Source organism: Neopelma chrysocephalum, unplaced genomic scaffold (genome assembly GCF_003984885.1).
Source record: "Neopelma chrysocephalum unplaced genomic scaffold, ASM398488v2 Primary Assembly neopelma1_97373, whole genome shotgun sequence".
NCBI classification, from domain to species: domain Eukaryota; kingdom Metazoa; phylum Chordata; class Aves; order Passeriformes; family Pipridae; genus Neopelma; species Neopelma chrysocephalum.
The window spans coordinates 1-14,741 of NW_020926014.1; the positions used below are offsets into that span (position 1 = coordinate 1).

A 14,741-nucleotide genomic window follows, 5' to 3' on the forward strand; every position below is an offset into this window, starting at 1 on the left:
CCAGCAGCAGGTGAGGCAGAGCTCCCCTCGCTCGGTGCCTTCTGGCATCAGCAGGACCCTCTGTCCTGCCCTTTGCCCCCTTGTTCCCCCGCTCTGGGCACCCCCTACTCCACCCCATCCACCCTCCAGGCACTTTCCTCCTGCTTTCCCCACCCTGGAGCCCAGGACAGAGGGCAGGAAGGTTGGGAGGGAGGCATGGCCAGGCCCAGGCAGAGCCCAGCCCTTCACCTTCCGCCCTCATCATGCACAGCCGGGGGGGTCTGTCCCATGCATCGCCCACCAGTGACACCCCCTGGGCACCCAGTGCAGGGTGAGAGCAGCCAGCCCTCCCTGTGCCATGCCCGGGGTGGTGCTGGGGTGGCCCCTTCCTTCCTCCCAACCCCGACCTGGCCCTCACAGGAGCCACGAGGCCGTCGGGTGGGTCAGTGCTGGGTCCTGAGCCGTGTCAGTGCCGGCCACGCAGGGGGTGGAGAGAAGCCATTAGTTTGTTAAACCAGAGGAAGAAGCAGAAGTGAGTTAAAAAGAGAGGCAGGAGAGCAGGTGGTGAAGGTGCAGCCCCGTGGTCGCTCGCAGGGAGCCGTTACCTTCCATCCTTGGGCTGCAACGGAGGCTCCGTTGGGCCACAGCTCTGCCAGCCCGGGGCAGACGGCCACGAGCGGCTCGTGGTGGAGCTTGGGGAGGAAAGGGGAGGCAGAGCTTCTCTGAAACACCTGGGGAGTCAAACACGGGGGTTGGAGGAGGGAGGCTTGGGGTGAGGAGGGCGCAGCCCGTGCCTGCAGGGACAGTCACACCACGACTGGGGCTTGGCAGCGAGCGAAAGAAGCTTTGGCTGTTATCAGATGCAGAGGCAGCCTCGTCCCCTCTGCTGCTGGCAGGGTCACTGCTCCCCAGGCCTGCAGGATCACCCATCCTGCCTGCAGCACCAGCATCCCCCTGCCTGCAGCATCACCATCCCCCTGCCTGCAGCATCAGCATCCCCCTGCCTGCAGCATCACTGGTCCAGTCCCTCTGCCTGCAGGATCATTAATCCCCCTGCCTGTACCATACCTGTCCCCTGTACCATCACCAGTCCCACCTGCACCATCATCCATCCCCTGCCTGCACCACCACAGTCCCCCTGCCTGCACCATCACCAGTTCTCCTGCCTGCATCATCACCTGTCCCCTGCCTGCACCATCACCCGTCCCACCTGCATCATCACCCATCCCCTGCCTGCACCATCACCACTTCTCCTGCCTCCTGGGGGAAAACTCGCCAAGGAAAAGCCATCCATGGCCCTCTCGGGCACCTCCATGGCAGCAAACGGGCAGGATGTGGGGCACAGCCAGCCGGGGGGTGCAGAGCCCGGGGTGGTATCTCAGGGGGTTCCTCTGCAGCGCCCCAGGCACAAAACCCCACGAACTTCCAGCTGCAACCACGGAGAGTTAAAAACCAAACGAGCTCTGCTTAAAGCCCGAGCTGGGGTGGAAGTGCTGAAGGGAGAGGGTGACCCCGGCGGGCAGCACCCGGACCCAGCGAGGGGTCCGTCCCTGTGGCACCGTGTTCCCGGCGGGAGACGGGCGAGGAGCGGGAATCCCGGTGGGAGACGGGCGAGGAGCGGGAATCCCGCTGCGGCGCCCACGTGAGGGATGTCACACCCCACAGCCCACCCCGAGGTGCCCCCTGAGCTGGGCACAGCCCCCCCACCCCGTGTGAGCAGACAGGGCAGGGCGGGCGAGCCGGGGGTCCCACCTCCAGCTCGGCGATGATCCGATCCTCGTCGTCGTCGTCCTTGATGGCCGAGGCGATGATGGGGGGGGGTGGAGGCCGGCCTGACCACCTCGGACACCGTCCTCCTCAGCTTCACCTGCGGCTTCTGCGTCTCCAGCTCCTCCGACTCGGCCTTCTGCCAGCGGGGAGAGGGGTGGTGAGGGGTGAAGGGGCACCGGGAGCCGGGGTTGGTCCTGCCCAGCAGCCACCCCACGCCCCACAGTCCCTTACCTTCATAAACCCAGGCTCCTTCTTGCTGGTGACAATGACCTCTCCACTGCGGGTGGTGGTCAGCCCGTGGGACGAGGGGAAGCTCCGGCGTGGAGGGGGAGGTGGGGGGGATTTGGAGGGTTTCTCGGTCCGGTACCGCGGCACCGTCAGCTCGTCTGGGCACAAACGGTGCTGTGAGGGCACGAGACCTTTCCCTGCCCCTCTCATACAACACCCCTGGGGGCACAAACCTCCCCTCGGGGCAGCCCAGGGCCCCTGGGGCACCACACCCGCCCGGCCCCACGCGCAGAGGTGACCCCAGGCCGTACCTGAGCCCCGGCGGCCGTTGGGGTCCCCTTTGCCCCCCGATTTGGGGGCGTGTTGCGGCTTGGAGGGTTTGTGCTCGGGGGTGGAGGCGGCGCTGCCGCTGCCCGGGGCTTGTTTGTGCTTGGCAGCGAATTCCAGGTCGGGGATGGCCTTCATGAGCTCGGCCTGCGTCTCCTCCAGGAGGCGGTTGATGTCCTTGGCACTGTACTGGGTCAGCGCTGCCCGTTTCTCCTCCCAGTCCCGCTCGGCCGCCTGAGGAGGGCAGGCAGAGCCCGCTCCAGTCCCGGCCACACCACGGCTCCTCCTGCCCTCGCAGGCAGGATGTGACCCCCCCAAGCCCTCCTGTCACCCCCCCAACCCGCTGCCGAGCCCAGGAGGAGCTGGGGTGCCAGTGTTGCCCCCCCATCCTGAGCTGCACAACGGGGCTGCTCCCAGCGCCGCATCACCCAGGGCTCCCCCACCCAGCGGCCACCCCAGTGAGCTCCTGTTCCCAGTTTCAGCTGGGAGACACACACAGACCCTCTAGAAGAGCCCCCCTGAGCTGAGGAACCCCCCTTCCCCCAGGCTCTCACCTCCACAGACACAGCTTTGTCCGCGCTCTTCTTGCTGGGGGTCTCCGGCCCCGTCTGTGTCTTGGCGGGCACCATCTCGGGGGCTCGGGCAGGGTTATTGCTCTTGGAGGGGTGGCTCTGGGTCTGGGGGGGGCTGTGCCCGAAGCTGGGCATGCCCAGGCTCACGGGGGGGCTGGTGGGCATCTCCAAATCCAGCCCTTTGCTGAAGTCTGTCTCGGGGGCCACCTTCTTGGGGGACTGGCTGAGGTTGCTGGGGGAGGTCCACACGCCCTCGTCCACTTGCCTGCCAGGGGCAGAGTGATGGTGTTGGGGGGGCTGCACGGCACTGGGAGGCCACTGCACCCTCCCCATGCCACAAAAAACCTGCTCTGCTGCTCTGATGGTCGGGAAGGGGTTGGGGCTGATGCTGCAGCCCCTTTCGGGGGAGCACAGAATGAGCCCCTCTGCCTGGCTGCCCTGGGAGGAAACCGGATCTCTCCAAACCCTTCCTCTCCATCAGATCTGGCTGAAACTGCCCTTTGGATCCAGGAGTTATCAGGGATGAGGATGACAGCCAGGCAGTTCAGACACTGCATGATCCCACGGGCTAATTTCCACGGAAAACCAGGCTAGTGATGAGCCCGAGGCGATCCCGGCGCCGGCGCGAGGCCGAGCCCTGAGCCATCCCCAAAGGTCTCCTAATGGGAAGAGGCAGGTGGGCTCCACGGCCCAGCCTGCCACGAGCATTAGATCTGGGAGATGATATTTTTTTTCTCCAGCAATTCCTCAGGGAATTGCTCCTGTGAACCCTGATCACACCAAGGGTTGCCTTTCTTTCCTGAGATATGATCCCTCCTTTTTTCAAAGAGATAAGGAAAAGAGGGGTTCCCACACAGACCTGGAGAGGGCTGAGGGCGGTTTTGAGTTCCTCAGCAGAAAAATGAGCCATTTACCAACATCCCTTGGATGCCCCTCCTGCCCTGACTTTGGGATTTGGGATTAACGCAGAGGACACCGACACACGTGGGGACACAGGGGCAGCCGAGGTGTCCAAGGGGTTGGGGTTCGGGGCTCACCTGCGGATCTGGGCGAGGGTGTCTGTCACTGTCTTGCAGCGTTTGAGGAGCCCATCGAGCCGGTTCGGCTCCTCCTTGAGGAACTTCACAGCTTCCACCTCCACCCGCAGCACCACCCGCATCTTGCTCTGCAGGCTGGGGAACTGGGCTGGGGGGGGACACATCGGGGGTCGCCACGGCCCCTTTGTGCCAGGGAGACCCTCCCAGTGCCCACCCCACACCCACCATGTCCATCACACCAAGGGCAAGGGCACCCTGCCAGATTGGAGCAGGAGGGGTGGATCCTGGGAATCCTGGGCTCTCCCCAGGTCCCTCATCCCTGCTCCATCCACCCACAGGCACCAATTTTAGCCCATGAGGGTCCCTCCACATCCACGGGCAGCAGGGCACACCCGGTGCTGACGGGCACCGGGATACCCGCTCCAGGAATGCAGGAGCAAACACTCAAACCCAGAGGCACCGGACATCCCAGAGCATCCCCCACGTGGGGATGGAGCAGGGAAACACGGGAAGGCTCCGCTTGCCCCCAGCCCATCCTCACCCTTCAGGTCTGTGAGTGTCTCCCCCAGCTGCTTGAGCACCACCGCCTTCTCCTCCAGCTCCTGCACAGGGATCAGCCGGTGATTGTGGGCCAGATCCTTCTGGATCTTCTCCACAGACTTCTCCAGGTCACTGCGAGCACAGAAGGAGGGCAGGGGGGCTGTCACCGTTGTGCCACGACGCCGGAGAACCCCGGGGGGTGGCAGAAGGGAGGGGACCACGGGGTTGGGGACCTCTCCTCGGGCAGGGACACGCCCTGGCAGCGGGCAGAGCCAGCCAGGGAGGATCCAGCCCCTCGAGGGGGGTGCAAGGACCCCCTGCCCGGGCTCACTTGAGCTGCTGGGTGATGAGCTCCTCCTCGTTGAGGTAGCGGAGCCGCTCCTCCTCCACGAGGCTGCGCTGGCGCTGCAGAGGGTCCTCGTGCTTGCGCATGGTGTCCGTCACCCGCACGCTGATCTCCGTCTCCGTCCGCCGCAGCAGCGTCTTCACCGTCTCCTGGTTCTGCAGCTGCGGGGGCACAAAGTGGATTCAGGGCGGGCAAGACCCTCCCTGGTGGGTGATGGGCCCCCACAAGTGGCCAGATGGGCGTGGGAGGGACCCCCTCATCTCCCATGCTGCGGGATGTTCCGAGTGGGAAGGGACCCGTGAGGATCGAGTCTGGTTCAGGGCCCATGCGGGGAGCAAACCAGCAACCCTGGAGGCATCAGCACCGTGCCCCAACTGTGCCAACCTCACCCCGGCCCCACGCAAAGCCACCTTCCCCAAAAGCCACCTTAGAATCATAGAATCATAGAATCAGCTGGGTTAGAAGGGACCTCCGAGATCATCAAGTCCAACCCTTGATCCAACCCCGCCGTGGTTCCCAGCCCATGGCACTGATGCCACATCCAGTCTCTTCTTAAAAACCTCCAGGGATGGAAAATCCACCACCTCCCTGGGCAGCCCATTCCAATGGCTGATCACCCTCTCTGGAAAGAAATTCTTTCTAATATCCAACCTAAACCTCCCCTGGCACAGCTGAAGACCCTGAGCCCTCTTGTCTTGCTGAGAGTTGCCTGGGAAAAGAGACCAACCCCCACCTGGCTCCCCCCTCCTGTCAGGGAGTTGTAGAGAATGATGAAGTCTCCCTTAAGCCACCTTCCCCAGGTCGCCGTGAGCATGGGAGGAGGGCACAGGGGTGTCACCTCTGTGCCATGACACCAGAGAACCCCAGGGGGGGCAGCTCCCCATGCAGCAGGAAGGGGGAAAAGAGGGATCTTCCTGTCTCACCCCAGGACGAGCCGGGCCAGGCTGGGAACCGACCCCCTCAGGGCACCCACCTGCAGCTTCCTGAGCTGCTGCAGCTGGTTGCGCAGGTCGCTGGCGTTCTGCTGCAGGTCGTGGAGGTGCAGCTGCATGTGCAGGCGGGTGATGGCCGTGGGCTGCCCCGCCGGGGTGCTGCTGGCCGAGGGCGGCGGAGGCGCGGGCACCGGGGTGCCCCCGCTGCGGCTGGTGGCTGTGGGGGGACAGGGGGGGGACAAGCAGAGGCAGTTGAAGGGTGATGTCCCACCCCAGGACAGGTTTCAGCCCCCGTTTCTCTTATTTCCCCACCCAGTCCTTCAGTGCTGGTGGTCTCCAAAACTACCCCCCCTTGCTTGCCCTAAGAGTGGGATGGGGGGGTCCTGCTGGTTGCCAGGACATGGGGGGGGTGCAGACCCCCGCTCCTGCTCCCTCCCAGGGACACCCAGCACCCCTGGGCAGAGGAGGGGGTGTTGCAGGGCGAGGGGCTCATCTCCAGCCACTTACACGCTGACGGGGGGGTCCCACCGTTGGTGGCTTCTGTCTTCTCGCTGCACCAAGAGAGAGAAGGGGAGTGAGTGTGGAGGCACCTCCATCCTCCCTGGATGGAGGCAGGGGCACAGCAGGGGTTGGTGTCCCCTGAGAGGGGGACGGGACCCCCGGTGTTGGCAGCAAACAGCTCAGCTGGAGGTCTCTCCCCGCCCCGGGGGACCCACGGGTGCCCTCCCGCTCCTCACCTGGGGGTCTCAGCCTCGGAGCCGCGGAGCAGAGCGCTCTGCACCAGCCCTGTCAGGCTGGCAATCTGCTTCTCCATGGCCTCCATCCGCTCCCTGCGCCGGGAAAGGGAGAGGGGACGGGTGAGGAGCTGGATCCGGAGCCGAGGGCACCCCGAGGTTCGTCCCGGCCTCACTCACATCCAGTTGTTCCTTGCAGCCCCCAGGAGGGACATCCACCCCCTCCATTCCCTCTCTCTCCAGCACCTCACTCAGTGCCTCATTCCCCATCCTGGCACCACAGCGGGGATGATCCAAAGCTTCCCTCGACTCCTCCTCTCCCTCCCCAGCCGCCCCAGAGCAGCAAAGCTCACATCCCCGGGGGGCTCCTCCCACGCCCCATCTCACCTCGTCTCCGTGTCCTTGGCGGGTCCTGGGGAGCCAAACCCCGAGAGCGGGCGCTCGCCGGGGCCAGGGAAGAGCTCGGGGGGGCCGGAGGAGCTGGGGTTGCGCGCCTTGCCCACGGGGCTGTCCATGAACACCGAGGAGCAGGAGTCCTTGCGGAAGGACTGGCGGACGGGCGAGGAGCGGCTGGGGGGCCCCGAGTAGGGGCTGTGGGGGCTCTGCCCGGGCTGCACGTCCACCATCTTCTGCGGGGACGAGGGGGGCACGCGGAAGCCCAGCCCGGGGCCGTACGTGTCGCCGTAGATGGGCGCGTTGGGCTTGTAGAGCCCGTCCTCCAGCTCCGACTGCAGCGCCGCCGCCGAGTAGGTGCTGAGGGAGCGCACGGAGCCCCGCTTGTACAGCCCCCCCGGGTAGCCAAAAGGGTCCCCCATGCCCGCCAGCGACTGCGTGGAGGTGATGCTGAGCCGGCCCTCGTGCACCATCCCGTAGGGGTCGGCGTAGAGCCCCTCGTTCTTCACCAGCACCACGTTCTTCCCGGCCAGGTCCTCGTCGGGTTTGACGTCGCGGCGCTCCAGGATGGCGCTGGGGCTGGGGGACACGCCGGGGGCGGGCGGGAGGCTGGCCAGGCGCTCGCCGTGGTGCACGGGGCTGCCGGCGTAGGAGGGCGGGCGGCCCCCGCTGTAGGACATGCGGGAGCGGGACGGGGACGAGGACTGCAGCACGGGCGGGGGAGACCCCGAGGCCAGGTGGGAGGCCGGGGACATGTTGTTGAGCCGGCGGGTGGGAGAGGATTCCCTGGAGGTGTACACCATCTCCCTCTGCGGGGAGGGGAGGGGGGTCAGCGCCCTGTCCTGCTGTGGGTTCACCCCCTCCCCTGCTCCGCCCCTCTGGGACCCTCCACCCCTCCAAGCACCCACAGCTCCCTCCTTCCCACCCGGCCGCAGGATGATCTATCCTGATGAATTCCCTAAATAAGGCTGCAGGATGATTTACCCTGATGAATCCCCTGAATACCGTGTTTATTACCCCAAACATCCACTCTCTTAAAGCAACACTTAAAATTTAACTCTGGACCCAGGCAAGATGAATCCCAGTCATCCCTCCTGCCACAAACACATGGAATTACCAGCCTCTGTTGCTTTCTCTCTTTCCTGGCCCCACTGCACTGGGTGCACCCCCCTTCCCAGGCTCTCCCTGTGACACCCTGTGTCCCCCCCTTACCCTCAGGTCACCGTTGGTGATGTGGGAGGCTGGGAACGAGGCGTAGAGCGGCTCTTTCCGGTAGATTTTAATGATGCTTCTGTCCTGGATGTCGCTGGAGGGAGAAGCAGAGCCTGAGCATCCCTGACAGGCACCACAAAAGTCCCAGCGCTGCACCCACACCCCCATTTCCCGCCTCATCCCACTGATTTCCTCAAAGAAAGGAAAATCGACGCCATGGTGGATTCCTGAGCCCTCCCTCCCTCTTTCCTCCTCACCGGACATCCTCCAGCTCGTAGAAGACGTTCCGGGACTCGTCCTTGATGAGGATGGCGGTGTTGGGGGATTTCAGCATGCCCATGGTGAGCTTCTGGGGGAACATGTGCACGATGAGGGCGTGCAGGGTGTCCATGCTGCTGATCTCGTGGGTGATGTGCACGCGCCTCGTCTCGTCCCCGAACTGCAGGAAGAGGACCCCTGGAAGCGGAGGGAGAGCAGAGGGCGGTGAGGAGAGGGAACCGGGCGCTGTCCCGGCACACACAGAGGGGTGTTTGGTGCCAGGCAGAGCCTGGGGGTACCTGGAGATCGCAGCTTGGTCTGGCTGGTGGACCGGGACAGGGGCAGGCTCTGCCGGAACCGGTTCATCCTGTTGAACCCCAGGGGCAGCTCCGCTTCCGACATCGTTTCCAGGGATTCGGCCGAGGCGAAGGAGAGTTTGGCTTGGTCGGCCAAGCCAGGCTGGGAGCCCTGGGAGTGCCGGGAGCTCCTTGTCTGGAAAGGGAGAGGGGAGAGAGCTCAGAGGAGGACGGTGATGGGTGTCCCAGCCCTGGATGCGGCGGGTGCTGCTCCCACCTTTCTACGGAACGCGGCGCTGGGATGGAGAGGTTTGTGGGAATCATGGGATCATGGAATATCCCAAGTTGGAAGGGGCCGCCGAAGATCATCAGCTCCAACTCCCGGCCCTGCACAGAACACCCCCAAAAATCCCACCGTGTGCCTGAGGATGAGGCTGAGCCGCATCCAGGGATGCTCCATCCCGGATTCCCACTGAGTTCAAGCCTTGATATGATCCAGACACGGGGTCAGCTCGAAGCCTCCTCCACCTCCTGCTCCCATTCCCAGTCCCCTCACTCCTGCCATCCCTCACTCCAGTTTCCCACCTCCCAGTGCCACCCCAGTGCTGTGGAGCTCCCGCACCAGCAACCACTGGAACAAACCCGGCTGGAGCCGCCGGAGCCGGAGCCGGGACTCGCGTGCGAGCTCCGGAATAACCTTCGCAATTACAGGAGGTTACACATCCATTACACCAATGAACCAGCTCCTGGGGAACATAAATGCCTGGTTTATTCTGGGAGCAGAGCAGCAGCGAGGTTTTATGGCCGTGTGAGCCTGGAGAAAGTAATGGATTGGGGCTTGCAGCAGGAAAAATTTAATAATGCCAGGAGCCCGATTCCGCAGGGGAAGTTCACGCTCCAGACACGGATTTTTCGGCACAAACATCCCCAAATACGTGGCTGGGCCCCCCCTTGGCACAGGTGCCCGTCGATACCCCCCGAAAATCCCAGGCTTTTGATTTTCCAGACACATGTTTAACGTTGGCAAATCAAACAGAGGGAACAAACAGCTCCCGGGGTGTGGAAAAGGCGGCCCTGGAAGGGACAACAGCTCTATTTTAAGACCAGAAAGAAAAAAAAAAACCCACAAAAAAATCAATATGAAATGATAACAGCCATCATCATCATTTAAATTAGACATTAATTGGAAGATTTAATTAATCCTGCGAGGCGGGGTTTTGGAGGGACTTGAAATGTTCTCGCTGGAGGTAATTGCTGGAAAATTGACTGCTTGGTTTGGCTGTTGTTGTTTCAGCACAAAGAGCTCTGGCAGCGCAGATGCTCAAGTCTGACACCAAGGAAAGGATGAGGGGATGGACCCGGCCGGGACCAGCACCCCGAGGGTGCCCAGCAGGTGAGGGAGCTGCAGGGAGCAGGAGGTGATGGATGGACACACCTCATGCTCGTGGCATGCAGGTCTTTGGGGTGCAGCAGCTGGTTTTTGGGCTCCCCACCCTTGCAGACCCTTTAGGGCTGGTGGGTGCCTGTCTCCAGGGGTTTGCTCTGGGTTTGGGGTGCTGTCACCCAGCTCCCAGGATGGATCCGAACAGGGAAGAGCAGGGATGTGGTTGGGATGTGACCAACGCTGCCAGGGCTGAACCTCAGCTGGTTTTGCCCTCCTGGCTCCTTCCTGTGCTCTGGGCCAGAGGGGTCTCACCCTGCCCTGTATCCATCCATCCACCCACCCATCCACCCATCCACCCATCCACCCATCCATCCATCCATCCATCCATCCCTTCCTTCCACTCCCCACCCCTAAATACCCCCCAGTCCCAATGCCCTGGGGTCCCTACAGCCCCTATAACACCACACCCTAATGCCTTGGAGTCCCTACAGCCCCTATAACACCACATCCTAATGCCTTGGGGGTCCCTATAGCCCCTATAACACCACACCCCGATGCCTTGGAATCCCTACAGCCCCTATAACACCACACCCCCATGCCTTGGTGTCCCTACAGCCCCTATAACACCACACTCCTGGGGTCCCTACAGCCCGTGGGACACCTGCAGGAGCAGGTGACAGGGAGAACTTCCCCGTTCCAGGTGAGCCCTGCCCTGCAGGCACCGCTGACCTCAGGTAATTAGGCTCATCTGCTGGAGATAATTATGGCATCAGTCAAACAACAACAACAACAACAACAATAAAAAAAGGAGAAACCAGGCAGGCTGGAAGTTAATGGATTTTTAGCCCGGAAGGGACCGTTCTGGCCTGGTGCTCACACCATGTGCTCCCCCAGCCCGAGCAGGGAGCTGCAGCCCCCCAAAACTGTTGCTGGCACCAGGGTAGAGCCACAAACCCTCTCCCCAGTCCCCCTCACTCAGGGCACCCCTCTAGGCACAGGACCCTCATGAACCCCAGGGTAAGCTGGAAAGGGCAGGTCCTGCAGTGGGGGGACACAATTCCAAGTGCTCCAGGGGGGAATCTCTGCCATTTTTTGCCTGGGGGAGCAGGACCCAGGCACCCCCAGAGCCCAGGGAAGGGACAGCAGTGGCTGCTCCGACCTTGGCCTCCAGCAGCCCATTAATGAGCCACCTCGGAGGTTTTATTGCTCTGCCTCGCTAATGATTCCTCCTGCTCTGGGATAATGCATTAAACCGACAGCTCAGCCCCCTCAAATCCTGCCTCCCGCCCCTGCCACCAGCTCTGCTGCCCCCCAGCCCCTCCCACAGCACCCACAGCTCCCCCTGAGCAGGTGGGACCCGCTCACAGCCACTGAGGCTCATCCCAAATGTGCCAGCACAGGGCACCTTCAGGAGGCTCCATCCGTCCCTGTGGAGTCTAAAATCACTCCACACCCAGGTTCCTGCTTTGCTGGAGGTGTTTTTGGGGGGTTCCTGATCCTGCCTGGGGGGTGCCACCCTGGGATGGGCAGTGCCAGGGATGGATGTTCCCTGCTGTCACCCCACCGAGGGCCACCCAGAGGAGGGGGAGATGCACCCACCCAGGGGCATGCAGGGTCCCACTCCACGCCCCTCCCAGCTGGGGAAGGCTCTGTGGGTGCAGGATAAATCCCAAACCCCACCCTGGACCCCCAGCCAGGGCACAAAAGCCTTGTCCCCCCCATTCCTCAGTTTTGTCTCTGCAGGGACAGTTTTACCCAATCCCAGACCCTCTCCCCCTTCAACAAGGGGCTCCTGCAGCTTCAGAAGAGCCCAAATGCTCCCTGTGGGATCTAAAACCCCCCCTGTGGGATCTGAAACCCCCCCCCGTGGTGGCAGGGAGGGGGTGGAGGGGAGGGGACACAGCCCCCTCTGCTTGTTGTCCCTGTGCTGCAGAGACCCCACGCTGGGAAATGACCCATTTCCTGCTGAACCAGCACTTACAGGGGGTTAACGGGATCCCAAATGACCCATTTCCTGCTGAACCAGCACTTACAGAGGGTTAACAGGATCCCAGGAAGCATCATCATCATCCCCCCCAAACCCCCAAACCCAGGATCCTGGAGCTGCCCCCACCAGTGTGGGAAGCAGGGATGGGGAAGGGAAGGAGTGCAGCCACCCAAAGCCAAACAAAAGCCACCCAAGGCCATGGGACAAGGGTGCAGGAGGTCCCCTCCCTGGGTAGAGTGGGTGGGTGGGCGATGGGCACCAAGGTCAGGGGGCAAACCTGCTGGTTGCCTGCCAGGGACTGAACCCCCACGGGAGATTCCAGCATTCCAGAGCGGAGGGAATCACGTTTTACACCCTGGGAGTGCCCACGGGTCCTGTCGTGGTGATTGTCCCAGTGAAAACCCTCTCCCAGAGCTCCCATCTCCCCCCAGCCCCCCTGGAGAAGGCAGAGGAGATGCAGTGGGAAGACCCCCCCACTGTGGGAGCCTTACATAAAAGAGGTGGGATGGGGAATGGAGGGAGACTCGAGGGTGTTTTTTTTGTCTTTTATCTCCCCAGAGCTAAAAAAAGCCACAATTAAGTGATTCTTTTAGCTCCTAAAACCCCCAACAATCCCTTTTACTGTCAGTGCAGAAGCAGCTTCATTATATCTGCCTGGCTGGAGAAGGATGCTCCTCTCCTCAAACCCCCTCTCCCTGTCCTCATCCTCCCTCCCTTCCTCCACACCCCTCTCCAACATTTCCCTCCCCAGCTTCCAGGGCTGAATTCTCCGAGCTGGAGGGAACCAAGGTGCCAGCAGATTTTGAGGAATCTGGGCGAGGATTGGGGTCACCCCTCTGGATCCAGCAGTGATCGGACAAAGAGCGGAGCTGCTGGATCTGGATGGAGAGGGGGAGAGGGAGAGAGGTCAGGAGAGGAGCAGAGGGACCAGGGGCACAGAGGAGACTGGCAGAAAGAGGGTGGAAGGGCACAGGGGCAGCTCTGGACCTCCCACAGGCCACTTCAAAGAAGACGGGAGCGAAAAAAAACATGGAAAAAATGCGTGGGGAAAGGACCCTGCCCAGGGATGGAGCAGCTGTTCCCACACAACACTCTGAGCCACGGGAGCTCGTTAATATTTGCACTCAGTTCCTCAGCCAGGCAGGAAGGGTGACCCTGCCCAGGGACCCTCGGGGAGGGGGCACGGGGTCTTTCCCAGTGGATCCTCCACCAGCTCCTGCTCCCTCTCCGAGGGGCACATTGAGCTCAACCTGAGGAGACAACTGAGCCCCTGAAGGGCTGTTCCTGCCTGACCCTTGGACATCCCACCCTCCCCAGCACGGCGGGGGTTTGGGGGGCTTCCAGCTGTGGGAAAACATCATTTGCAACAAGGAGAGAGGGAGCAAAGGGGAGAGGGGGGTCCCTGAACACCCCACTGAGACACACACAGGGCACACAGCTCCCCAGCCCAGCTCAGCCCGAGCTCTGCAGCCTCTCTCCCCCCCAAAAAATCCCCCAGGACCCCCAGAGCTGTACTCACCACCAGGGTGGATAAACCCTCGCTGTCCTAATGCCACCGGCAGTGTCTGTCCCCGAGCTCAGCCTCTCCCCAGGACCCCGCCGTCACCAGGAGAAGCCTCCTGGGCTGTGGTGGGCGGCTCCAGGGGGGGCTGGATCCAGCAGCAGCCCCCTGACCCCCCCCAGCTCATGCTCCATCCTGTCCCATGGGCAGGGATGAGGCTCCGGAGCACGGCCGGGCATCGCCCCGGAGCGGGTGGACGGAGCCCCTGGAAGGTCCCGGCAGCTTCACCGCCCAGCCGAGCCACCACCTTCCCCACTCCTGCCCGTTTGCATCTCCTCTGCTGTGCCACATGATGGGGATAAAGGAGAGGGACCCCTGCAATCCCTGGGAAAACAGCTGGCACGGCGCTGGCCGGGCCAGCCGTGGGCACGGCGGCGCAACCGGTTATTTACCAAGTACACAAAGCCCTGCTCCGGCCCCTGGTTGGACACTGAGCTGGATTAATCCCTCATAATCCCCCTCTCATCGCTTAATCCAGCATCCCACCGCCACAGGTCCCATCTGGTGGAGTGCTGAACCCCTGGGATGGGCGCTGGGGCTCAGCATCCCGGTGGGAATGAGGAATCCCCACCAGCCTCTGGGAGGAGGGAAGGGCATTTTGGAATCTTTGCTGCGTGGACAATCCCAGCTGCGAGCCCAGGGTGAGCCCTGCACCTTCCTGCAAAGCAGCTGGTGCCAGCACAGCCCAAACTGCTCCGTGCCTTCATTCATTCCTTCCCTTCATTCATTCATTCCCGACCAACTCCGCTCGTCCTTAATTATTGATGCTCCCAGAGGTGACTCAGCCAAGAGCTGGTGCTGTTTTGTAAGAGGAGCAGAGCCCAGGTAACAGAACACTTCCCCAGCACACCCCTCCCTGCCTCCAGTCTGGCTGCAAATCCCTCCCTGAGCAGGACTCAGCATCCCCAACCAGAACCCAGCATTCCCAACTGGAATCCAGCATCCCAGGCATGATCTCAGCAGCCTCCCAAGCCTGGGTATGGGCCCTCCAGTTTCAAACCAGTCACAGACAGGGCATCCCAGTGTGGCTGTGGTGCCACCCTGCTCCCAACACATCCCAGCTCAGCCACTTGATCCCAGCTCGATCCTGGTGAAACCAAACCCCTCTGTGCCCCTGTGCAACGTTCTCCCCCCCAGCTCCACCAGCCAGGAATGCTGAACCCCTCGTGCAGGAGGGAATTCCAC

The 14,741-nt window shown here is 62.6% G+C and overlaps 1 protein-coding gene across 1 annotated transcript in view; it reads right to left on the minus strand.

Moving 5' to 3' along the window:
- Positions 1 to 6: 6 nt before the first annotated feature.
- The window catches only part of LOC113961641 (SRC kinase signaling inhibitor 1-like), a 20,560-nt gene continuing 5,825 nt past the window's right edge, over positions 7 to 14,741 (minus strand). The window contains 16 exon segments of the mRNA XM_027672064.1: positions 7 to 710; positions 1,732 to 1,797; positions 1,799 to 1,885; positions 1,981 to 2,135; positions 2,289 to 2,538; positions 2,859 to 3,141; positions 3,914 to 4,061; positions 4,455 to 4,585; positions 4,785 to 4,960; positions 5,773 to 5,948; positions 6,239 to 6,282; positions 6,469 to 6,561; positions 6,853 to 7,667; positions 8,071 to 8,164; positions 8,328 to 8,526; positions 8,628 to 8,820. Of these exon segments, the coding sequence (XP_027527865.1) occupies positions 489 to 710; positions 1,732 to 1,797; positions 1,799 to 1,885; positions 1,981 to 2,135; positions 2,289 to 2,538; positions 2,859 to 3,141; positions 3,914 to 4,061; positions 4,455 to 4,585; positions 4,785 to 4,960; positions 5,773 to 5,948; positions 6,239 to 6,282; positions 6,469 to 6,561; positions 6,853 to 7,667; positions 8,071 to 8,164; positions 8,328 to 8,526; positions 8,628 to 8,730 (3,042 nt within the window). The 5' untranslated portion in view covers positions 8,731 to 8,820 and the 3' untranslated portion in view covers positions 7 to 488.